A 24,947-nucleotide genomic window follows, 5' to 3' on the forward strand; every position below is an offset into this window, starting at 1 on the left:
CCTTGACAGTGTTTTAATGGCGCTGGAGACGTAGGCTACTCAAAATAATTGTTAGCATAAAAACTTACTTGGTAACAAGCAATGGAGAGCTGTTGATTAAACATTCTGAGAAACGGCTCCCTCCGAATTAACGTATAGTTTTCGAGAAAGAAGTATTCCACTAAAATATTTTAGTTTGATTTCGAGACCTCAGAATTAGATTTTGAGGTTTCGAAATCAAGCATCTGAAAGCACACAACCTTGTGTGACAATGGTGTTTTTGTCTTCATTATTATCTCGCAACTTTCGACGACCAATTGAGTACAAATTTTTACAGGTTTGTTATTTAATGCATAGAGGCGAGAAGACTGGTATTTGACAATAATACCACAGGTGTCAAATGTCTTTAAACAAGATTAACCGTGTTGGTTGACCTTTTGTTTTGTGCGTGCTGTGTCTAAACATACCATGTATTATAGAGAGTAAACGACGTTTGAATTATTACCATATACTTGAAAAGTGAACACCCGTTTTATTTTGCCGGAAAACTGAAAACATGTACAAAGCTGCATTATTTAAGTGAATATTTAATAAAACGCTGAATAAATTAAATGAGTTACAGCGTTCTGAGCATGGTTATCATCATTAATCTTGTGTTTAAAATATGCTTTTAACCACTAGCCTAATTTAATCCATATTAATGTTGTGCCTATTCTAACAACATTGTTTTTTAGCATAAAAAAAAAACATTTACTTTTTCTCATTATTTAGGCCTAATGTTCAACCACAAACCTGACTGTGTTATAGTTCCTGAAAATCATAAAGTGTAGGCCTAAAAAAGAATATTTTGTCAGCAACGCATAATGACGTCCTTGTCTTTTGGAGTCATAAGAAGTTAAAGTGTTCTAAATCACTGTTTTCTGTGGTTTCTCTCATTAGTATTTAAAATGTATGATATTTGTGAAAATGACAAGTGTTATGTTGCAGTTGCAGCTGTTAATATAAATATTAAGGTAAATTCTAAAGGAGAGCACATAGTTCAAAATTAAGTATCCCCCCCCCCCACCAAAAAAAAACCCAAACAAATCATGGTCCGACTCATTCTACTTAATCGGTGCAAGCGGCTTCAAACTATCCAACATTTTACTGCTTAACCCCGGAATCTGATATTAAACCGTTGCTTTGAAAATGGATTTAGTGTTCATACTTGAAAAGTGAACGCCCGTTATATTTTTCCAGAAAATCTGAAAACATTTACAAAGCTGCATTTAATGTTTAAGTGGGGGAGCGAATATATATATATATATATTTTTGTTGGCAATTAAAGCCCGGTTACGGGAAACTATTGTCAGATAAGGGGCCTACGTCTATTTCATGTTCAAATATGATTTTGAACAGAGCTACGCACTCAATATTGTGATATCCAAAATCCATTAATTTAATGTTTTAGGTTCATGTAATTAGGCCCATTTATTAACCTCAACTATTACGCTCTTCATCTGCGATATCTAATAACAAAATACTCTGACTATAAAAAACTAAAATGTTAAAGGAACACGTTGCCTTGGATCGGTCGAGTTGGTCTTTGAAAAGTGTTCTGTAACCGTTTGTTATAAAATCGATATGGTTAGAAAGATGTTGTAAAAGTAGAATACAATGACATACACAAATATGCCTTGAAATTGCGTGGTTTTCTTTTTACCTCGTCGACTAACACGGTCGGCCATTTATGGGAGTCAAGTTTTTGACTCCCACTTTTAAAACATCTTTCCAACCATATGCATTTCATAACAAACGGTTGTAAACGCTTTTTATTGACCAACTCGTCCGATCCAAGGCAACGTGTTCCTTTAAGCTCTCTCTCTTTAAGCTAGCCGTTGACTCCACAAACTGTACAAATTGTATAATTTCCTGGTAATTAAAAGAGTTAATAATCAGTTTCACATAGAAACATTGCTTAATGTATTGGCCTCGAAAACTGTTCTTACAGGTTTAGAATTCGTCGTTGTCATGTGGAGGGTAGTCAGGTATTGTTATTTCTTGAGAGTAGCCAATCCAGTACCCAAAATTGAAAATAACAAAGGCGAGCGGGAATGCCCACCTACAGAATTTGTCAATCTTGCGGCCAATCTCCCCGTAAGGCTTCAAGTTCCTGGTATCCGCGGTGCAATTACCGCTTACACTAAAAACCCGTGATGCACCACCAAGAGGCTCGCCGTTAACTGTGACCTGATGGGGGAGACAATACAATACAGAAAATTTGTAGTAAGCACAGAAAGTTACTTAGCACAAAAAAACTTTGCTTTTAGTAAGAATATGTTACCAGCCAGAAAACATACAAATACCATTGCTGTGACTGGTACCCCGGTTGTTTCTTGCTTTAGTTAAGCATAACAACTTGCTTAGCAAAAATAGATTACTGAGCCAGAATAGCATACAGTTCCGTTGCTGCAACTGGTACAAGGTTTGACTACCGAGAATGGAAATTAAAGGAATAGTTGTCAAACCACAACTTTTATTAAAACCCTTACCTGGCGCTGATCGCCCATTGAATCCATCTCAAAAAGGGCGTGGTTCACATACGCTCCTTTGTCTTCATCTTCTTCTCCTCTCTGTGCACCTGTCTTTGCATCCGCCATAATGACGTCATTATGTCCGTCATGTGACGTCATTCCATTGAGGGTTCGTTTGCCATGGGTTACTTTTTCCTCTATGGTAAGGACTACACAGCTCTTCTTTTTATGTGTTGAATTTGGTTGTGCATCTTGAGGTGGTGGTGGAACAACATCTTTTGTCTGTCTTCGCTGTTGAATTAATTACACATTCGTTATTTCGGTCTGGTGCCCTACTCAATTTTTCTAAGCAAAGAAATGAGTCATGCAGTATTTTCTGATTTTAAAACAGCTTTATAAAAGGGGGCTCCGGTCGCCTTCAAAAAGACAAGACCGAACTATCGTGATGCAAGTTTTGTACGCCGGACGTATTGTTTGTGTAGGCCTATGCGCCAGATACCTCATAAGAGGAAAACCTTTACGTTACACCACAATAACAGAAAAGGAAGTAGGCTACTGCTTCAAAGCTTGGAAACCTAATAAATCCATAAAAAATCCCCTCAATTGCATACACAAAATATAATCAACAACACTTACCTTATATGAACTGAGTCTTTGTTTGATGTTGTATTTGATTGGTTTATGGCTGACGATGTAGTGAACTAAGGCGAACTCTAGCAGGGCTCCTATGACGAACATGAGACAGACGGAGAACCATACATCGATTGCCTATTGATAAACAAACAAATGATTGATCAATCAACCTATCATCCAATCGATCAACCTGCTATATCTATTAATGTTATTTGTTTATGTTTTTGTACATTTTGTATATTTTGTGAATGAATAAAGTGTTTGTTTTGAAACATAAGTCAATCATCCAATCAATCAATCAATCAATCAATCAATCAATCAATCAATACCAATCAATAATCGTAACATTTATAAGGTACCAATCCAACCGTCGTATATTGCAGTTTTGACATTGGCAATTGAAGGAGATTGTTGGAGATTCTGAGAAAGATGATATCACATTCCTCAATGTACAACAAAATGTTTGAGCGAAAATACGATTTAAAATCACCCATCACTTTTTAACTCCTGAGAAAAAAAAATTCGTTTGTTTTTGTGTTTTTTGCTTTGTTTTTTGGTGTTTGGAGGCGTTATTTTTTTCTAAAGCACTGATGAGAGAGAAGTAACTTTTTCGATGATTGGTCACTCTGTACTCACAATCGTAAACTTGATTGCAACAATTATGGAAAATATCGTATTCCAGCAGACCGTTAATGTCATTTGAATATATGTAGTTGCTGTGCACCTCTTTCTGAGATGTTTCCCCAGGGTAAAACATAAATAAATAAATAAATAAATTTGATGCTGTGACGTTTCAGTAGTGCTATTTTAAAGTAAGATGCTTTGAACCTGCCACACACACTACGCCATAATGTTCAGCATTACCTATTGTCAATTAGTCATGTGAGACACAATGTTCCCTAATTGGTATACTCAACAATAGCGGTTCAATTAAATTTATGTAATGTTTATCTAACTGGTACACATAATCAAAAGGTGTCCCGTCTGCCGTTAGTGTACCTATAGGCTAATCAATAACAGAATAATCTTGTCCCTTAATATAGTATACACTGTGTTATTGGAAATATTGATACATCCCCATGTTGTTGTTTCATCTATAAATAACTGCATACATCACATACACTGCGAGGGCTTTTATGTCTAGGGCCATTCCACTTGACAAGAACCCTTTGGCAGAATTACAAAAAGCAACTATAGGGGAAAATGTTCTTTTTGTCTGTGCTTTGGGTTCGAAATAAACAAATAAATAAAATATGACAAACATATAATTTTAAAATGATGCTACAAATGCACTCTGGGCCAAATTGCATAGAGCTGCTTAAGAACAAAGGGGCTAAGGATAACAAAATTGTGCTTACCAGTTTGAGGTTACCAGCTAAACCACCATTTTATTGTGTACCATTTGTGACTGGTATCGTCATTATTTCTGCTTAGCAGACCATTTTGAAGCAATGCTTAAGCAGCTCTCATGAAATTGGGTCCAGGGCCCAATTTCCGCGATAGAGCTGTTTAAGCAGAAATTATTGCTTTACAAATTTTCGCTAAGCTGAAATGAAGAGGATACCAGTCAAAAATTGTACATATAGTTTGGCTAGTAACCTTATTCTGTTAAACACAACTTTGTTGTGCTAAGCTGTTTTTGTGCGTAAGCAGGGGTGGATTTCACAAAGAGTTAGGACCAGTCTTATCTTGAGTTAGGACCAGTTTTTCGTCCTAACTTAGGACTAACCATGCAATTTGTATATCTCCTAGGACTAGTCCTAAGTTAGGACTAGTCCTAACTCTTTGTGAAATCGACCCCAGCTCTCTATATGTGAGGCCCAGGTGTAATGGATGTTTACCTTGACGTAAGAAACTGGGGGTAGATTTTGCCGAGCTCCATTGGTTGTGGTAATCATGGTGAGCACAGTTGTCACGCCCAAAGCCACTCGAGCTGGGGACCCCTTAATCTCAATCCAGAAGGATACCCATGACATAACAACCATCAGAATACTCGGAATGTAAGTCTGCAGGATGTAGTAGCCAATTTTACGTCCGAAGATTAGTTTAATGCCGATACAAGAGAAATTTCCTGAAGATAGAGAAAACATAGTTCGTTTAGAAACCTCGAATCACATTGTAGCGCTGTTGCCTCATGTCTAAAAAGAAAACAAACAATGGTTCTTATCGAGCTAAGCGGCCAACGTTGCCTTTTCAAAAAAAATTGTTAAATTTAATGGCAATTCGTTTGTTGTGAGTTCAAAATCTGTTCGGGTTCAAAATATATTATTACGGATCTGCAATCCTTTTTTGAAGATTTGCAATATTTTATTACGGATATTATGCAATCCGTTAGAGACTTGCAATCCGTTATTACGGACTCACAATTTGGTACTACTTATTCGCAATTCGTTATTACGGACTTGGAATTCGTTGTTACGGACTCGCAGATTGTTATTAAGGACTCGCAATTCATTATTACGGACTCGCAATTCGTTATTTACTGATTCGCGATTGTGAATTCGCATCGACGGAAATTGTGAATCCGTAATAACAGACTGATCCATAAAAAAAACATAATAGACGGGAGAGGAGGCGGACATTATTTCATGTAAGTGGCGTGATTCCGGGCGATATCTTTAGTACCAACCTGTACGGAGTGTCCTTGAGCAGTTGTGTATGTTGCCTCCTTTGAGATCGTACTGCGGTAGTTTCAAATGGTTTGCGTGGTACTCAATCGGCATCTGCATGTCCCATCGGTAGGTCAGATCAGAGTCTGTGTATTCAACTATTGAACACATACATTAACATTGAAATACAAACTTTGATTGTCTGTTTTCCAGAGTTTATTTGTGTTTCTTTCTTATTTAGTATTATATTATACAGTAACTATTCACGCGGTTAATTTATTTGTTTAAAAAAAGACAAATCGAAAAAAAAAAGTTTCACTTTGATGTTATAAAATCATATTGCACAAAAATCATGGGCATGTGTGGATTTGAGCGTTTAACCTTTTTAGACGAACTGTGAGCCTTAACACAAAATAAGTCAATGACGTAAATTATTTTATAGGGAATTTAAACACTGTGTGAATCATAACAAACGGTTTCAAACGCTTTTCTAATACCAACTTGTCCGATCCAAGGCAACATGTTCCTTTAACTTCTATGTTTTCCACTGTCTTACCAGACGACGACACATCATAATTAAGAAATTTGCAATTAGAAGCCAGACATGACCTTGTCTTGAACAAGGAAGGTATGCCTAATGTCACTTATGGACTGTAAATTACATAGTGGTAGCACTTAAAGACTATGTAATTAGTCTTTAAGTGCTACTCTTCCTTCCTTGTTTATCTAACTAACTCGGCTAATTTGTAGTTTTTTGTATGACATTGTCTGACAACCGAACTTGATAGACAACATAGACACCATTTTGCAACGATCGTTTGTACAGTTAGATGAGTGGCGTTGTTTTATTTTGTCACAACTCATGCACAAGCTAATCGATGAGATGTAAGGCATTCTTATGTAGGACACGGTTTAATTGTACACCAAATATCGGCTCTTCAATAAACAGTGACATTTATTCTTCGAGACTTGATGCATTTTGTCGATGACTTAAATGGAAGGCATACGTTTGGTAATGACTTTTTAAAAATTAATGGCAATACCCATGGTTACATGAAGTCCACATCAGCTTTTGATAATAGTATAAATAAGAGACATTTTGAGAGACATTTCATATGTAATGTAATGTGGTTATGTATATCAGTTTGTATTCCCTTTAAAGGCAGTGGACACTATTGGTAATTGTCAAAGACTAGCCTTCACAGTTGGTGTATCTCAACATATGCATAAAATAACAAACCTGTGAAAATTTGAGCTCAATCGGTCTTCGAACTTGCGAGTTAATAATAAAAGAAAAAAAACACCCTTGTCACACGAAGTTGTGTGCGTTTAGATGGTTGATTTCGAGACCATAAGTTCTAAACCTGTGGTCTCGAAATCAAATTCGTGGAAAATTACTTCTTTCTCAAAAACTATGGCACTTCAGAGGGAGCTGTTTCTCACAATGTTTTGTACCATTAACCTCTCCCCATTACTCGTCCCCAAGAAAGGTTTTATGCTAATAAATATTTTGAGTAATTACCAATAGTGTCCACTGCCTTTAATTTAAATCTGACGAACGTTACTGCAGAAACGCTTCTCAGATTGTGTGTTTCTATAATAGGACTAATAGTCGTCCTGCATTGACATCGATCGATCCGGATTTTCGGCGATAAGGCGACCACCCTTTGAAATGAAATGTCCATATGTTGGTGTTTTTGTATACATCTACATGTGTGATTAAAACAATCGGACGGTTCCAAAGTTCTTCATCCTATTTCCAAAGGTTCTTCTCCAAACGATTTTTGATGCATACACACTATTCCATTGGGCGTATTGTTTTGTTTAATCATTTCTTGTTCGTGTATTCAATACCCATAAGAAAATTTAAAAAAATATATCAAATTAAAACATAGCATCTTTAAGGTCGTATAAACACGCAACTCAATAAACAATAGGACGCAACCTCCTTGATTGTATCTCGTGAAAACAAAGGGACTACAACAAATGTTTTATCAAGACCTGGATGCGAGAGGCTTTTATAGTATACGAGGACATAACAGCAGATGATATTTTTACACAAGATCTAAAACGGAATTGCATCGGGAGTAAGGAATATTACTTTTGAGTTAAAACAAATTAATAATCTCTGAAATCTTGAACGTAAAACAATAAAATGAACTCACAGCTCTCCATTTCTATCTCACACGCTTGGCCATCTAATGGAAAGCGATGGAAGTCCATGGAACACGACAGCTGCAAACCAATTCTATACAAAGCACGGATAAAACAAAATATGCCAAATGTAATTAATTAGTATTGCAGTGATTTACCCGAATCGACTAGACCGTCTCTGCTTTATAGGCGTTTTCGAAAACACGGCTAGGGCTTGGGCATTGGCTATAGGGCTAGTTGAAACCCATGTTTAAAGCGCACATTATTCTGACGGAGCCTGTAAGCCCAAGTTTCGATAAGGCTGTCAAGCATCACCACCGCGTAACAGAATTTACGCTCATGGCACCGTTCTAAATAACCCGTTCTAAATCCGCCATGCATAATCACAAAATTCTCGGAAATTATTTTGATTGGTTGATTTTACATCAGGAATTTGTACTTCTCTAATACCGTTACGTGGCGCAAAGGGTTCGCATAATTTGTCCTTAATTTCGGGAAGATTTTAAAAACATTATCTGACCTAGAGACATAGAGCACAGTCCCATCGTGGTCTATATCTACGATTCGATTCATAAATGTCACATCTTTGAATTCGGCAATCTTGGCGTTACTGATGATCAGGTCCGGCAGCCATAGATGAGAAACGTAATGTGACGTAGGTGGTAGAGGGATATCTTTAGAGTGGCGCAGGCGCGGATCACACCAACGCTGCCGAAGGTAGATCGTGACACCGTATTCCTGGAAAAGAAAACAACAGCTGTAAAACGTTTCAAAAAACACCGACTTGTAGACAGCAAAACATGGTGTCTATAAAGTAAAACGAAGCTGTGTAGGGAGAAGCAAACTTAAAGCAAATCAAGACGCAATCATTGAAAGCAGACAAATCACAAAGTTCACATTACTCGCTTAACGTGGTGCTTAACCATCTAAAGCCAGTACTTGCCATTAGCTCTGTCTTTATATCATTCGGTGCAATCGGGCCCTTGAAGATAAAACAATAGTTAGGACCCAATGATTTAGTAGGAGGTACAATAAATATCAGGAAGATGCAAGAATGAATTGGGGGACCACCCATAACAAAGTGGGGTTTTAGTGGAACTACGTCCTCCCTTTCCTAAAACGACGCGAGTACAGACATTCAACAATGTTAAATGAGAGAAATGCTACTTGCACTATTGTTACAAATTAATCTAAATAAACATTTTCATCATAAACATGCTTCAGCGAATAGCTTTATTCTCGATATATTGCGTGTTGAAACAAACCTTTTAAAATGAAACACTTCCTCCTTCATAATCAAAATCTGAACAATGCTACGATGCAACTAATGTTTTTGTTTCCATTGGTGTATGTATTTAGGTTAGAAACTTCACTTTTATATGTAAAGTGCGTATTTAGAAAAGATGTGAACTCAGTAACAGGCTTGTGTTTATATAGCTATAAACTTACAGGCTTCGAAGAATGGAATGGAAATTACAAATTACAAAATAAGAATTACAAATTAAAACTACTTTAAACAATATGATGAATTCGCATCGGGTTAAATAATATTATTTAGATTAATTTTACTCTTATACACATCGGTCTAGTGTCATTGTAAGACTGCTCTAGAATTACAAAGGTCGTGGGTTCGAATCCCATCGAGTAATGATGTTTTCATAGGACTCGAGAAAGTATTATGTGGAGTGCTTTACACACATTGGTAAAGGTATATAAGTAAGACCAATTAATATAACTTTGAATTTACTATAACACTGAATTTGTTTTTCTCATTTATTCATTTTCTCATTTATTTTTTATACCGACCATTAGTTCTTCATGTATGTTGTCGAAACTTGCCAGATAAATGTCTATAGTCACGTTGACGGGACGACCAGCTGTTTGGGGGAATAAAACAATTAATATAACATCATTACTAGATCCTTCTAAATTATAATGGATCTTCAATAATTTCAGCAATAGAGAAATGTCGTTTAGTGTGGCGATATTGATTGATGGAAGTTGCAAAGTTAATATCAGAGGGATTATAATTAAATTAAATTAAATTAAAGACGTTAGGTCCGGTTTTATAGCTATTTATTTAATAGATTTTCGATATAGTTATAAACCTTTATTTAATTGCTTGTCAAGCTTTGCTTTAGGTAGCCCTTTACATAGCCTTTTGATGCATCTCTGAAAACACACAATTTTGTGTGTGCAACAAGTGTGTTTTTCTTTATATTTCTCTTGCAAATTCGATGAGCAATTTTCACAGATTTATTATTCTGTGTGTGCATATGTGGGAACATACCAAGTGAGAATACTGGGGTGGATTTCACAAAGGTAGTCCTAACTTTGGACTAGTCCTATGCAATGCTAAGGGACCTTGTCAAAACTCATCCTGGACAGCCATCGGACGGCGCCCGTCCAGGACCAGGTTTCTCGTCCCATCTTGAATTCCCTAGTAGTGATTACTTTATCGGATGGGCTATAGGACAAGCTCACAGTGACTGGCCTTCACCAGAGATCATTTGTGTACAAAACCCAAGAGTGTCTAAGATTGCTATGTACTGGAAACAACAGGGGGTCTATGGCCCGTCCGACAAAAAATTGACATCGGATGAGCCTCGTCCGGTGGTCTGTCCAGGATGAGTTTTGACAAGACCCCTAAGAGATAGGACCAGTCCTAAGTTAGGACCAGTAACTCATCCTAACTTAGGACTGGTCCTATCTCTTAGCATTGCCTAGGACTAGTCCTATAGACTACCTTTGTGAAATCCACCCCGTCTTTAATAATTGACAGAAGGTGTCCAGTGCATTTAACCCTTGTTGAAATAATGTCTTTTGTTTTAAATAGTACAACTTGCACACAAATGTAGACACATGCAATCTCCCATTAACCCTCTTTTGTTTGTTGGCACTATATATAGCTCCCTTTGATTTTGCACGGACTTTCCAATCGGGGACCTTCACCCAAACGGGGACCTTCACCCAAACGGGGACCTTCACCCAAACGGGGACCTTCACCCAAACGGGGACCATTGTTCTCTTGTGTTCGTAGGGCCCTTCATTACGCTGGTGAGTTGCCGTATACGTAATGTTAATTGCCCAACTATGGCAAAATATTGTAAACGGAATCATTTCGTTGACATTATAAAATAGCAAAATAAATTGTGTTTTACAAATACACCGTTGAGTATTGACCACTGTATTTAAGCTCTGTGTATTTTCCCCGAGTCCTGTACGAAAACAGTGCTCAACACACATTGGTGAATCTGTAAAATACAATATTACTTTTCTCTGATGCAAATTCTAATTAACATATTATTCAATCGATGGGGAACCTGCTGCTAAAAATAATACTCGAAATGTTTCTATAGTGCAAACTCAATTATTGTAAATAAGTCATCTGCTCTATTGCTAAAGGTCGTGGGCAGTGACGTAATACTAAAGGGCCACGGGGTATGCCCATTAATGCTCCCCCCCCCCCGTGTTTGAATCTGGACTTTTAAGGTAATTTCTCATTCAACTTCAGCGCATACATTTTGTATGGACAATTAATGGTGTTTGTTTCTTTCATTATTCTTTTGCAACTTCGACGACCAATACAAAATTGAGTCAAAATGTTCACGATAATTTTGTTTTTTTGCATGTCGGGATACACCAAGTGAGAATACTGGTTTTTTTTTTGACAATTACCAAAGGTGTCCAGTGCCTTTAACGACTTCTTTGTAACAATTTTGAGGTAGACTGAAATAATAAAGTTGTACTTACTGCCAAAGAAAGGCCGTATTTTACGGTCGTATCCTTCCAAAAGATGGTTAAACAATTCCCTCGTCTTATTCTCAAGTTCTATGTTTCGTTCAGGGATAGTACTGTCGAACTCACCCGAACTTGTCCTCCTACAAATAAGACACATGGATCTTATTAAAAACAATAATTTATTTTCCCTTTACGTTATTCTTACATTTTGGAAAAGGCATCCTTTGGCGGGGCAAGACCATCCATATCCATTTTGCAAAGAGGGAACTCAATGGGAAAACCTTTGTAGTCTGGGTGAGACTTTTGATTGGAAACGAAAGCCAAGACCAAGGCAAAAGTGGTCATGGCCTCTCCCCTTCAGCCATCACCTTCATATGGCACTTTTGGGTTTGGGTAAATTAATCTGTAGACACAAAAACCAAACAGTGCAATACTGTAGTGTCCACCATACCTCAAAAAGGCTAATGTCTTCCGTGTATAAATCAAGGCCTGGTTAATGTACCTGTGATAAAATTGCAGTAAAAACTTTAAATTGTTTTTCTAGTCGATAAAATTATTGCAAATAACAAAACTGTGTACAGAAAATCACTCAAGTTTGACTGACATTACACAAGTTTACCGAGAAATTCGTTTGTTAAGTTTGGTCTGTAGCATAGGCTAAAGACTAAACTTCACAAACAAATTTGTCGGTAAACTTGTGTAATGTCAGTCAAACTTGAGTGATTTTTTGTACGCAGTTTTGTTATTCGAATCAGGTCGAGCCTAACATTGCAAGCACATTATCATAATTGAAATTCAAATTCGAATATCCAAAATGTTTGTACTGAGGTGAAAAAAGAGATTGAATCATTTTACCGACAAATTTGTAATTTCAATTGTGATACAAAAAATAGTTAATGGCCTGACGTTTCGACCCTAGCAGAGTCTTTCTCGGAGGCTAAATGACAACACAACAAAAATGAACCAATTATGATAAGAAGAAATTCAATTATGATAATGTGATTGTAATGTTAGGCTCGACCTGATTCGATATTGTTGTTTGGGGAAATAAAGCAATGCAATGCCAGCTATTCTTTGAAGCTGAAAGATGAACAATTGAAAAATATGGAAGCCTTGACGTGCTTTCAAGAAAGCTTTTAAACACTCATCAAGATCACGTTGTGTACAAAATTCATATTCCACCGGCAATCTTCTTTGTATTCATTCTTTCAGTAAATCACCAATGCAATTTGAACTGGGGCTCTAGAAAACATAAGGCTGGCTGAATGCAATTCTATACGACTACCTCTGGGGAGAAGGTCAAATTTTAAAGACATGATCTTTGATTGGCTCCAGTTTGGAACTGCGGACAACATAAACTTCATCTTCAAATAGTACCACTCGCGTGCATAATCTTAAAATGCCATTGAATTGATTTTTAAAACATGCCTCTCCATTCGTTGCAATTCTATGGCTGGAGAAAGCTTTTAAAAACTCCTTTGCAGAGAAAAGGCAAATAAATGAGACAATAATAAATAAATTCATAATAATCATAGCCGTATCAATTAAACTTTTAAAATTGTTTTACTCATCATAATATCGCATGGCGACACCACACTATGGCAAACGTTGTGTTCTTTAAAATTGTTGTATTCTGCCTATTGGTACGAGGTACAAACAAATGGATAGCCTCTTTTATAACATGTATATATGCTGTTTTAATAGATCTGCAGGGGATGGTATATAAAGGATCTTTGGTCTTTTGTTTCACCCACGCACCAATAAGAGAACAAACGAACAGGTGACAATGTCTTTTAAACTGCAGTTTAAATTAACACGTTGCCTTGGATCGGTCGAGTTGGTCCTTGAAAAACATTTGAAACTGTTTGTTATGAAATGCAAATGGTTAGATAGATAATTTTAAAGTAGAATATAATGATCCACACAAACATGCTCGAAATTACACGGTTTTCTTTTTCAGTCTCGAAGCAAACACGGTCGGCCATTTTGTGGAGTCAAAATGTTGACTCAATAATATGGCCGACCGTGTTAGCTCGCGACGTAAAAGAAACACCGTGCAATTTCGAGGCGATTTAAGGTCAAATGACCGACTCCTTTTTCCATTTATAAAGACCTTCTTTATTTAGCACATCCCGAACTCTTCAAATTTTGAGATGTGACAGCTCGCTTCAGTAGCTGAGGATCACCCGTTGTTTGAAGAATTTTTTTAATGGGCCTTGAGTGGCTACTACTGTCTTTTGATCACCATGTCTGGGGAAAAATACCTTTTTGGGAAACACCATGATGACCTGCAGCCGATTTCACGAAACGCTGGGATCAATCCTATCTTAAGTTAGGATGAGTAACCCGTCTTAACAAAGAATGTGTTCAATGCGTTCTAACGTCTTCGGATGCGGAAACATTATTTTGAGTAATTACCAATAGTGTCAACTGCCTTTAAAAGGCAGTGGACACTATTGGTAATTACTCAAACTAATTATTAGCTTAAAACCTGACTTGGTAACGAGCAATGGGGAGACGACGATGGTACACAACATTGTGAGAAACGGCTCCCTCTGAAGTAATGTAGTTTTTTTTCGAGAAAGAAGTAATTTTCCACGAATTTGATTTCGGGATTTAGAATTGAGGTCTCGAAATCAAGCATCTAAAAGCACACAACTACGTGTGATAAGGGTGTTTTTTTCTTTCATTAATATCTCGCAACTTCGTTGAGATACACCAACTGTGAAGACTAGTCTTAGACAATAGTGTCCAATGTCTTTAAGTCCTTGGGGTGGATTTCACAAAGAGTTAGGACTAGTCTTATCTCGAGTTAGGACCAGTTACTCGTCCTAACTTAGGACTATCCATGCAATTTGTATATCTCCTAGGACTAGTCCTAACTCTTTGTGAAATCGACCCCAGGTTAACCCTAAGATAGGAAGAGCATTCCTTTACCGTCATCGTGTTATCTAGTCATTTGCATCCTCTTCCACTGTTATCCATACAGTAGAATAAGTCGTCCCTCAGTTAAGTCGTTATCCATTAAATATTTAGAAATACATTCTGTTATATTAGTCGTTATCCACTTTTATCCACGATCGGTGTCATTATGAAAGTTTTTCAATTGAGTTAAGAATGATTTTCTGATTTTAATTATGATATAACCCTTTCACGAATCTGGTTCGTGTTTGGTTTTATGTTTTGGTTTGGTCTTTTTGTTTTGTTCTATGACGTGGAACTGTATATACAAGGAGAAAGACCACACGCGTTAAATGGAGTCACTATTGTAAAGGGATTTGTATTTGTTCTACGAAGTGGTTTATCCTTGGAGTATTTTGTGATTAAAAATCCATCCAAAATGAAGCCCTTTGTTTTACTTTGCTATTAATCATATCTAGTAGTACGGGTACGATGGGGAAATTCAATTGATAATGAAAACCGTTATTAGCTGTTGTCATTTAAGCCTATAACCAAAGATGTCTTCCTACAATGTAACTGCTATTGTAGTTTAATTAGTATCAATACCATTGTTTAGTAACCCACGCACAAATCCGGCTTGCATTGAAATGTTGGTATGGTAATAATAATAACACTTTATTGATCAATAATGCTCTCATTCCATAAAATGTACACAGGCTATATATGTAACAAAATATTCAATAAATAATAGCATGATAAAAAGGGACATTGATTAGAAAGCTTTAAATAAGTAAATCTCAAAAGAGCGCATTGGTTAAAATGTATTACCAGGATCCACTGATAATACAAGACCGTTTAATACAGGAATAGACTCCCTGTACAAATAAAGTTAACAATGTAAAACAACACGGTAAAAAGGCATGAACATTATAGAATAAGACAGTGGAAGTATGAAATTATTATAGAAGAGCAACAATAATAGCAAACTGTTAGTAGAAAGCTTGTTTACAATCAGATATAATAATAAAATAACAAAATGAAATCTTTACCGCGCTTTTCAAAACTAAAAATTATCAAAAGTGCCTTATAATAAAAATTATAACGATGAACCATAAAATATAATAGTAAACAACCCAATAATGAAAAAAAGAATGAATTTTTCATAAAAATGATGAAAGATAAAATCACAAGCTGTGCTTACCCTATAATACAATAGCAAATGATAGCTATCAATACCACATCTTTAACATTCATGGTGCCAGCGTTACTCAACTTGTTTTGATACGTGGTGATGTAGCAACAGCACGCTTAAAAGCCCCACCACATGATCGTTCCAATCAGCTCTACTCTCCCATCACTGTAACAATCCAACATCCAAATTGACTGAAAATCTTGGTTTCTTGTTAATGCCTAAGCCAATCCACATTCAATGAGAAGCGGAAAGTGAAACCTATATGTAATCATGCTACCTCCATGATGTAATCAAGGCAAATTGTGCTTCCCATTGTCAACTTAAGTTCGTCATCACCTCGCGTATGACGTCACTTTGTCATTTTGGTCAGCAGCTGGGGCGCCAGCTTGTGATAGCGAATTTTGGCCCTTTTCGAATCCACGGCTTAGGCTCCAGGCTAGCTTGGCCCCGCGGTTGTTTTGCCAACAGTACGTGCTTTGCGTACGTCAGGGCTTCAGACGAGAGGACGGAGCCCGAAGCCGAATCCAAAGCCAGTGCCGTGGTTTCGAGAAGGGCCGTTATATTATAGTTTCGTACAATTTGCTTGTATGTGCCCTTCGCACGTGTGGATTGCTTGTTTAATTTTCCTGAGGATCGCACTAATTAAAAAGCGGACAAAACGAGACTTATGAGGTGCCACTGTTGTTTGCTCTAACTACATTATGGTTAATTAACCTGGTTTGGTTGGAACTTGAATTTGGGGCTTGGTGAAAACAGATGAGCCCGAGAAAGAATAAAAAAGGGCACTCGGGGTCGATAATTTTTGTTGTGGTCGTGTACTAAAGGCAAAATACACTCATGTGCATTTTGCTATCGCTTTGCTTTGGAGAGCGCAGTGGTATTTTATGTGCAATTAAAATTAGGCTGCTTCATGGCCAACAGCTGTCCAAACTATCGCCCTCTTGTGTTGTAACCTTCATTGAGTTTATGGTTGTGATAGTCATAACTCCAATGGTGTTTTGCGTAGCTGATAATAATCTTGAAATCAGACTTGAAATCAATTAATCATATTCGCAGGAGTCAGGGAAATCTTTCCCTACAATATTCTGTCCCCCATATTAACATGGGCTGGAGGAGGAGAATTCACAAGAGGGCGCAATCAGAAGAAGTTTGAAAACAGTTCGCCGTATGGGGAACATAAGCTCCGATTGTGGAGCAGAATTTCCTTTCACAACAGTAAGACCATGGAGAAAGGAAATACACGAGCTTGGCTCCAAGTCTATTGTAGTGGTTTTTTTTTAGCGATACCTGTAGCCACCGGTATAATTCAAGCTAGCGCCCTCTTTTGTAAAACATTCAATGGGTTTAGGGCTGTGATAGCCAATAATGCTCCAATGACGTTTTGCGTATGTGCCAGTGTCATAGGGAAACCAAATGGTTTTGTCCCCCATATGGGAAATTACAGGGGCTGGAGAATATGGATTCAAAAGAGGGCGCTATCAGAAGAAGCTTATCAGAGTTTGACATTCGGGGAGGGGGCAGAATCTCCTGCCACACGTACTCTGGATCCGGTTTAAAAACCGACCGGGAAACTCATACAGCTCATTAATGGTTAGACTTGCAGTGTAAATACCGCAATTAATTAGGGACCGTTGCTAGTTACGTCACTGATGTGTAATGTAGCTCTATCTCTCTTTCAAGAAGAAGGGGTAATCGTCGTTACTATTTTTAAAAAAAAACCGTTCGAATGAATGGGGGAGATTTTGGTACTCTATAGTTGGCAGCAGACTTACCAGGTAAATTACTATTGTTTGCATAGTTCTGAGCAATCGCACAACTCTTAGAAATGACACTGATTACATGGTTAGTTTGCTGCCACCTAGTGTCACCAAAAGTTTCCCATTAGCCAAGGCACAATAAGGGCCACTGTACGCATGCGTGCGATCCAACCAAAAAGATAAGCTAACAAAGTCTCACAAGTTTTCATATCATACTGTAGGTAAGTCTACGAATATTACAATTCATGATAATGGTAAAAATCAACGTCCTTGTAAATCTACCATTGACGATTGACATACCGATTTTACACAAGGATACTGGAGAGTTGTGTCCTGCCCTCTCCTCACCAAATCGCTGACCCCATTGACTGACACCCCTCTAACATAATGGTATGGTCCAGTTGAGGATATCATTGCGTATGGGATTACTACGGTTGTACGACGTGGTATAAATAAGACAATGGAAATATCAACGCTTGCTGAAAGCGGCCTTCATTGCAGGGTACAATCATCTTTCTTTTATTCCTATAGTTTTATATGGTCTGATATGGATCTACAGAAAAGTTTAGCAAAGCTTGATGACAGAAATGCAGTACGGCAGAAATATCAAAGAAACAATCATTATTTTTTGTAAGGAAACCCTTCAGATGTAATCAAGAAAATTCAGTTTAGCATTTGGATTTTGCTTCGGTCCAGTAAGGGAGATACCGGTTTGATTATTATATACCAAAGCTCGATGACAACCTTGCAGTATACGTCGCAGACTTAGCTGATAAATAAGTACGATTTGTAAGGAAACGCTATAGGTTTAATCAACAGAATTCAATTAAGCCTTTGTAGTTTGCTTCTATCAAGTGCAGGAGATATACCGGTTTGCTTTATTATAGCCCACTTACAGTCAGAATGCCCAAATTGCTGCTATACAAACCCCTCGCTGCGTGACTTTCCTGTGATTTATCGAAGGCCGCAACTATTTGCGAAACATCCCTCACGTTCTGGTTCGGGTAAAACGTGCCTTTGTGGGGGGTTTTCGTGTTTTATTACCAGCCTAAGTTAAGATGGACAGAATAATAATTAAGTAACTTTCACGTATCGGTTTTTGTAGGATATTGAATTCATGCGTGCGTTAAAAACAAATTTGGCAATTATGAATTACTCAAACCGGACATCTCATTGTGCTTGTTATACCAGAACAAACTTTATTTATAAAAATCAAATATTTAACAAGGAATTAAGATTCACTGCAAAACTTCAATTAATCTTTTTTTCCCCTGATCTAACCGGTGATTAAAGGTAGGGCCAAGACTTGCATATGTCTGTTACAGAATCATCAGACTACTTCAAAGCACATGCTGGTAAACACACTTAATCATTATCAATGCTAAATTGACAATGATTGATTTGTGGTTTGACACAATATCCACCCAAACCTTTGGTTGAAAAAATAGCCAATATCTTGGTTAAACAATCTGTTTCAACTGAAGGTATCCACTTTGTCTCCAAGCAGTCGGATCCTATTTTCTATAAGCAAACAAGTAAAAATAAGCAGGACACCCGTCTCAGAGTTTACAGCGACATGCTATTTTGGCTGGTGACAACATAGGTAGGCATCATGCTTCGCTACGTTTTGTGCTTCAGCAGCTCTATGAAATTGGGTCAATGTTGAGCGCCTAAATTTTGGCCGACTTCCAGTCTGGCACTTAAACAATCAAGTCTTTTATCCGAAATGTCAGAATAAAAGTCTCTACCTTCGAACATAGAAACCCCCATTGAAGCAAGTTGAGAACAATTGAAGCACTCCCTCTTTTAAACGATATGAGTGGAATGGTCAGTGAATTGAAAATGTCCTTGCGTCGCTAATTAATGATTTCGTTGAGACTCGGCCTACCCTGCGCAGTTTGTAACTCCATTGAGGAAATGTCGACAACAAAATTACTCACATATGTTTCGCATTTAAAGACAGGGCCGAGGTTAAATGCCGCTTTTTATAGCAATTATTTTGTAAAAGATATATCTGTCCTTGTAAAAATAGAAACAAAATCGACGTTTCCGGTTAAGTTTGTTACATGGTTTTTAATACCTTTCCAGGAATTTAGTTAACATCCAATGACGTTACAATTTGCATATAAGTTTAAACGCCATACAGAACCTGTCACACTGCTTGCTGAATTATAAGCAAATAGTCGCCAATCACTTTGTAGGGTTTCCATCCCTTTAACTTAGCAGCCAAAATGTCAAGAGAGGTGTGATTGAAAATCAAATTGAACTATAATTTCATTTTATCAATAAAAAGGATATATTAGGTTGTTTTTCCTGTGCGCGCTAACATCCAAATTCAATACTAAATACAAACACAATTTTTTTTTTAAGAACATAAAATAGCAGGAAAACAATAGCCCAATATTAAGCCCAACCTAAATTTTGCCCCGAACGTGTAACTAAATGTCGCCTCGACCTATGCGGCCGCATTCTTGGATCAACATTGAGCATCGTTAGAAATCTAACTCAAAACTTGTACCCAAACGTAGCCCGACCTATATCCCAAAACGTGTACCTGTTAATGCTGTCCCAAACTTTCAAAAAAGTAAATTGCCTTGAACTTATTGTAGCTCCATGATTGCAACTCTATGTAGCCCGACCTAAACGTATCCGCGCCCTAAATGTAGCCCAACCTATTAATGTAGCCTGACCTAAATGTAAACGTAACCCCGACCTAAATATATCCCAAACTTGTACCTATTAATGTAGCCCGACCTAATTGGACCCCACAACTTTCAAAAAAAGTTGTCCGGAACTCATGTTAGCTCCAAAATTAAAACTTATTGTAGCCCCGCCCCACCCTAAATGTAGCCCGATCTAAATGTAGCCCAAACTTGTAATGCGGTCCAGACATTAATTCTCATACTTTAGGTGGATAAATGAAACCGAACGTTATTGCAGCCAAAAACCCAATAAAATGTACATCTGAAGTTGAGATTGTTGACAATTTAAACCATAACAACGCAAAACAATGGCACTATTGGTAATCACTCATACTAATTGTTGGCATAAAAACTTAACACGCAATGGAGAGCTGATGATAGTATAGAACATTAGGAGAAACGGCTTCCTCTGAAGTAACGATGTTTTCGAGAAAGAAGTAATTTTCCACTAAAATATTTGAATTTGATTTCGTGGCCTCAGAACTAGATTGTGTGGTCCCGAAATCAAGCATCTGGAAGCACATTTCTTGTGGCAAGGGTTGTTTCTTCCATTCTTATCTCGCAACTTCGACGACCAATTGAGATCAATTATTTTGTGCATATGTTGAGATACACAAAAATGAGAAGACTGGTCTTGACAACATAATTATTAAAGGTGCCCATGTCTTTAACATGCATGTCACATATGGTAAGCAAGTTTTTAGCGGTAAGAGTGAAATCACACATGCTATCAGTGTGCAAGCAATTCGTGAGACAAGACACGAGACCACGAAAGTCATGTTTGGGTCAAGTACTAAAAGACAGGCCTTAAGCAAACCTCTGAGGTTCCATTTATAGTAAAAAGGGAGAATTGGAAAAGACATGATAGAATTGGCAGGGAAGAGAGGTGGTATTGGAGATGTTATTATTTAATCTAAAGAAGAGGGTGAAAGAAACTTGAGGTGAGAGTCAAATATTGCACTCACTACTTGATGGAAAGCTTATTTATCAAGTAAATTATAACGTTTGACCTTAAAGGAACACGTTGCCTTGGATCGGACGAGTTGGTCTTTGAAAAGCATTTGTAACTGTTTTTTATAAAATGCACATGGGTAGAAAGATGTTGTAAAAGTAGAATACAATGATCCACACAAACATGCCATCCTTTTACCTCGTCGACTAACACGGGCGGCCATTTATGGGAGTCAAATTTTTGACCCCCATAAATGGCCGAACGTGTAAGTTCGCGCTGTAAAAGGAAAACCACGCAATTTCGAGACAAACTTGTGTGGATAATTGTATTCTACTTTTAAAACATCTATCCAACCATATGCATTTTATAAAAAACGGTTCCATCGCTCAGTTATCGACCAACTCGTCCAATTCAAGGCAACGTGTTCCTTTAATATCTGGCGAGATTGCATGCAAGTTTGCCATTCAATTTAGTTGGACAACCCTCTGGGAAAATGACCTATATGATGTGATGCGACCTTATTTTGCAGTCTTAAGGCACTTTTTAACAAAAAAGAGACCCCTTTGCTGTCTCCTAATTCAATGGACTAATCCAATAGAAACAATATTCTTTGGAGAGAGGAACAGGCCTACTATATTAAATGCCGTGCGTAACCTGTTTAACACAAGTAATAACTTTAACAAACTGAAGAAAGTGTCTCCCGGGTGCTTGAATTTGAACGGAATGCAGTTAAAGAATTCAGCAAAATCTTCGTGGCTTTGACCCGTTTTTAACACAGAAACTGTTGCAATGCACTTTTTGTAAAGCGTTTGATGTAAAGTTTCAACGGAAACGTATTGGTAAAAGATACCAATTAAAGCCAGATACTTCCTGCGAATTCGCGTCATTTGATTTTTGTTCTGCTCCTGCAAAACATTCCAAGCGAAAACAGACCTGTGACGCTGTCACGTCCAATCTCGTACAACATTTGCATTTTCGCATGAAGTATGAAACGGGCTTGAGGCTGGCAGTAAACCCTCTTGAACTCGTTGCAAACACAACGACACCAAGTTAACACAGTTACTTAACAGTAATCACTGAAAAGGGCCCTTGAAATAAGTGGATTTGGGGGTTTTTGTGTGGTGGGATGGGATTGTGTTTTTTTGTCTTTGTGTTCAAAATTCCGAACGGCTTAAATGGAATGGAACCAAACTGTGTTTTCGTCCAAAGCTGAGAGGAGATCCAATAAAATACAGACACAGTCGGCAAATTGTATGTATAGCCTACATGCCACTTTCGGGGAAAATACACCGCCGACACAGTTTTTCAAGCTCTTCAACTGAAGTAAATCCAAATTATCCTTAAAACGGGAACTGATGGGAGAACCGACTTGGCATGCCCTGAATTTCCAAGTATGCAAGGTTAAATAACAATGTTCCGGAGGAGAATATGGGGAGTGAAATTGTCAGCAACTTAATGAAGTTACAAGCAATGTACTGACGCCTGTAAGAAGTTCCGACACCACTTAATGCACATTTCTTTTTCTATGTGATATCTGCCGCCTCTTGTATAATTTCTTTCCACTTGGCTGCTTCAGGGACTGCTTCTATTACATCAGTGGCTGCTTCGGTGAAACAAAACAGAACTATAGAGGCGTTGTCATTGGGTTTTTGTTTTGTCCCTAAAGACTTATCAAACCTCCTGCTCGAGAGAGTATTTTAAGCATTATTTGTTTATCAAGGACTCATCGCATACGTCAAAATTAGAGTGTTGTTTAAAATAAAATACCATGGTCCTTTTATACCCCGCCAACCCTTAAAGACGGCCATTCCCCCTTAAGACCTCTCCTTCCGTTAAGACCTTCTTAGTTTCACCAAGAGAACATTTCCTACTTGGTGTTTTTCTCATAATGGGCATATCCGTTATAGTCGATAAAAAACATGCATCTTTTATGAAACCACAAAGGCAAAAACACACATGGGTATTCCGCGCACTGACCTAGTTTTTGAACCGTCTTTGTAAGGATATACAATAAAACGTTCCAAAAACTAGGTCAGGGGTATAGTTTTTTAAAAGCTACCATTCCGTATCAAACAAAGACACCTACATCGAACAATGCCGTATGGATATGCCTGCTGTGGTTTTTCCACCAAACGTCTCTTTTTACAGAGCAGTGTTTAGTTAGTTGTGCGCCATCCATACGTCACAGACCTTTTTTATGAAACTTTAATTCGTAAAAACTGGAACTGAATTCACATAGTAAAGATATGAAGTTTTTGTTGTATATTTGACGGTTTTCTAAGATGCTGTTGTCAAAGGCACATTGGTAAATTTTCAAAATAATTGTTAGCATAAAAACATATTAGAGCTGTTGACAGTTTAAACCATTATGAGAAACGGCTCCGTAGTTGTTTAGGCCTGAAGCTTTTGAGTATGCATCTGAAAGCGCACAAATTTGTGCGACATGGGTGTTTTTTCTTTCATTATTCTCTTGCAACTTTGATTTCCTATTGAGTCCAAACTATTTACAGATTTTGTTATTTTATGCGTATGTTGGTAGCCTATACACTAAGTAAGAATACTAGTCTTTCCAAAGGTGGCCAGTACGAAAAAGCTGTGGGCAACAGATAACAGTTTCCCAACGAAGTGCGGGTTTTATGTGTGTGCAGAATTTAGTGTTCTTATAATATTAATAATTATCTAATAGACTTTACTATGTCAATTTTAACAATACTTTTTAAAGAGTTAGCGTACATTTCCAATCTAAATGTCTTGCAAACCCGGCCTTTAAAGAATTTTGTTCGGGAGTGATTTCACGTCTCAATGCAGTCATTCCTTTTAGAAGGGTTTATAAAAAAAATTGGGGGTTGAACAAAGAATTGACTACAGTGGGATTCGATGCAACGACCTCCGGATTAACGTGCCGGTGTCGCATGCAATTATTATGTCCTCTATGCAATAATGTCCGCCGTTGCATATGCAGTTGTGTCCGCCCCCGTGCAAAACCGTCCTTGCTGTAAATTAAACGCCCTTGGTCGACGGAACACGTTCGCCATTTTTTTACAAGCTAAGTGTATGTCATGAATGACAAGGGAAATGTTCGGCCGTTGGGTATTCGCTTCAATCGTAAAATACGTAGGTTCAGTGCATGTACGCTCGCGTTCGCGCTCACATAGTATGTACAGTCTGGAACAGGTCCACCGGGCGGACGGGATTTGCATAGCCCCGAACACGATTGCATATGCAAAAGTGTCGGAGCGGACATTATTGCATGGCGGACACAATTGCATCGACACCGGCGCTTTACCAACTGAGCTATCTAATATTTTGTCAATATCTTTGTTCGGTGGTGCCAGTCAGAAGCCATACAACCTTTAACTGCCGTGTAGCCAGGGATCACACCCAAATTACGATACAACCTGGGAAGCGGCAGCCAGGGGATCACCTTAAGGGGATGCGACTTTTTTGTTTCAGATATCAATATAAACCACAACACTCGGGTTTATAAAGGAAAACAGAGAGAGAGAGAGAAGAATTCCAATTAAAAGAAGTATTCCTCATGCTGCACGCGACCGAATCAACATAGAATACTCGATCGTGATTCTCACTCGACAATCTTAAGACTCTGGAGAAATTTACTGAAGGTCACAATAACAAAATTCTGCTTTTGCAAGACTTCTGAGCTCAGAATTGTGTTTGATTTCCCCTTTTATGAAACTGGGGTGACTCGGGGAGGATAAGTTAACTCGCGTAATACAGCTTTAAAGGAACACGTTGCCTTGGATCGGTCGAGTTGGTCTATAAAAAGTGTTTTAACTGTTTGTTATAAAATGCA

The 24,947-nt window shown here is 37.7% G+C and overlaps 1 protein-coding gene across 1 annotated transcript; it reads right to left on the reverse strand.

The window, feature by feature from the left end:
- Positions 1-1,869: 1,869 nt before the first annotated feature.
- Positions 1,870-15,926, reverse strand: LOC139941876 (glycine receptor subunit alpha-4-like). The gene is made up of 10 exons (XM_071938515.1): positions 15,732-15,926; positions 11,642-11,769; positions 9,695-9,765; positions 8,409-8,626; positions 7,900-7,982; positions 5,755-5,892; positions 4,967-5,196; positions 3,129-3,260; positions 2,511-2,783; positions 1,870-2,208 (listed from the first exon to the last, which is right to left on the reverse strand). Exons 1-10 carry the CDS (start codon positions 15,782-15,784, stop codon positions 1,972-1,974), a joined length of 1,563 nt encoding a protein of 520 aa, XP_071794616.1. The 5' UTR covers positions 15,785-15,926; the 3' UTR covers positions 1,870-1,971.
- Between the last annotated feature and the right edge of the window lie 9,021 nt (positions 15,927-24,947).

Source organism: Asterias amurensis, chromosome 9 (assembly GCF_032118995.1).
Source record: "Asterias amurensis chromosome 9, ASM3211899v1".
Lineage (NCBI taxonomy): Eukaryota > Metazoa > Echinodermata > Asteroidea > Forcipulatida > Asteriidae > Asterias > Asterias amurensis.

Bases quoted from the DNA above. Each gene is read 5' to 3' on its own strand.
- LOC139941876 (XM_071938515.1), bottom strand. From the start codon at position 15,784: ATGAATGTTAAAGATGTGGTATTGATAGCTATCATTTGCTATTGTATT. The intron at 7,983-8,408 runs GTCAGATAATGT...TGCTTTGTATAG, and splicing joins ACTGTGCTCTATGTCTCTAG to AATTGGTTTGCAGCTGTCGT. The intron at 2,784-3,128 runs GTAAGTGTTGTT...TTAATTCAACAG, and splicing joins AAAGACTCAGTTCATATAAG to CGAAGACAGACAAAAGATGT.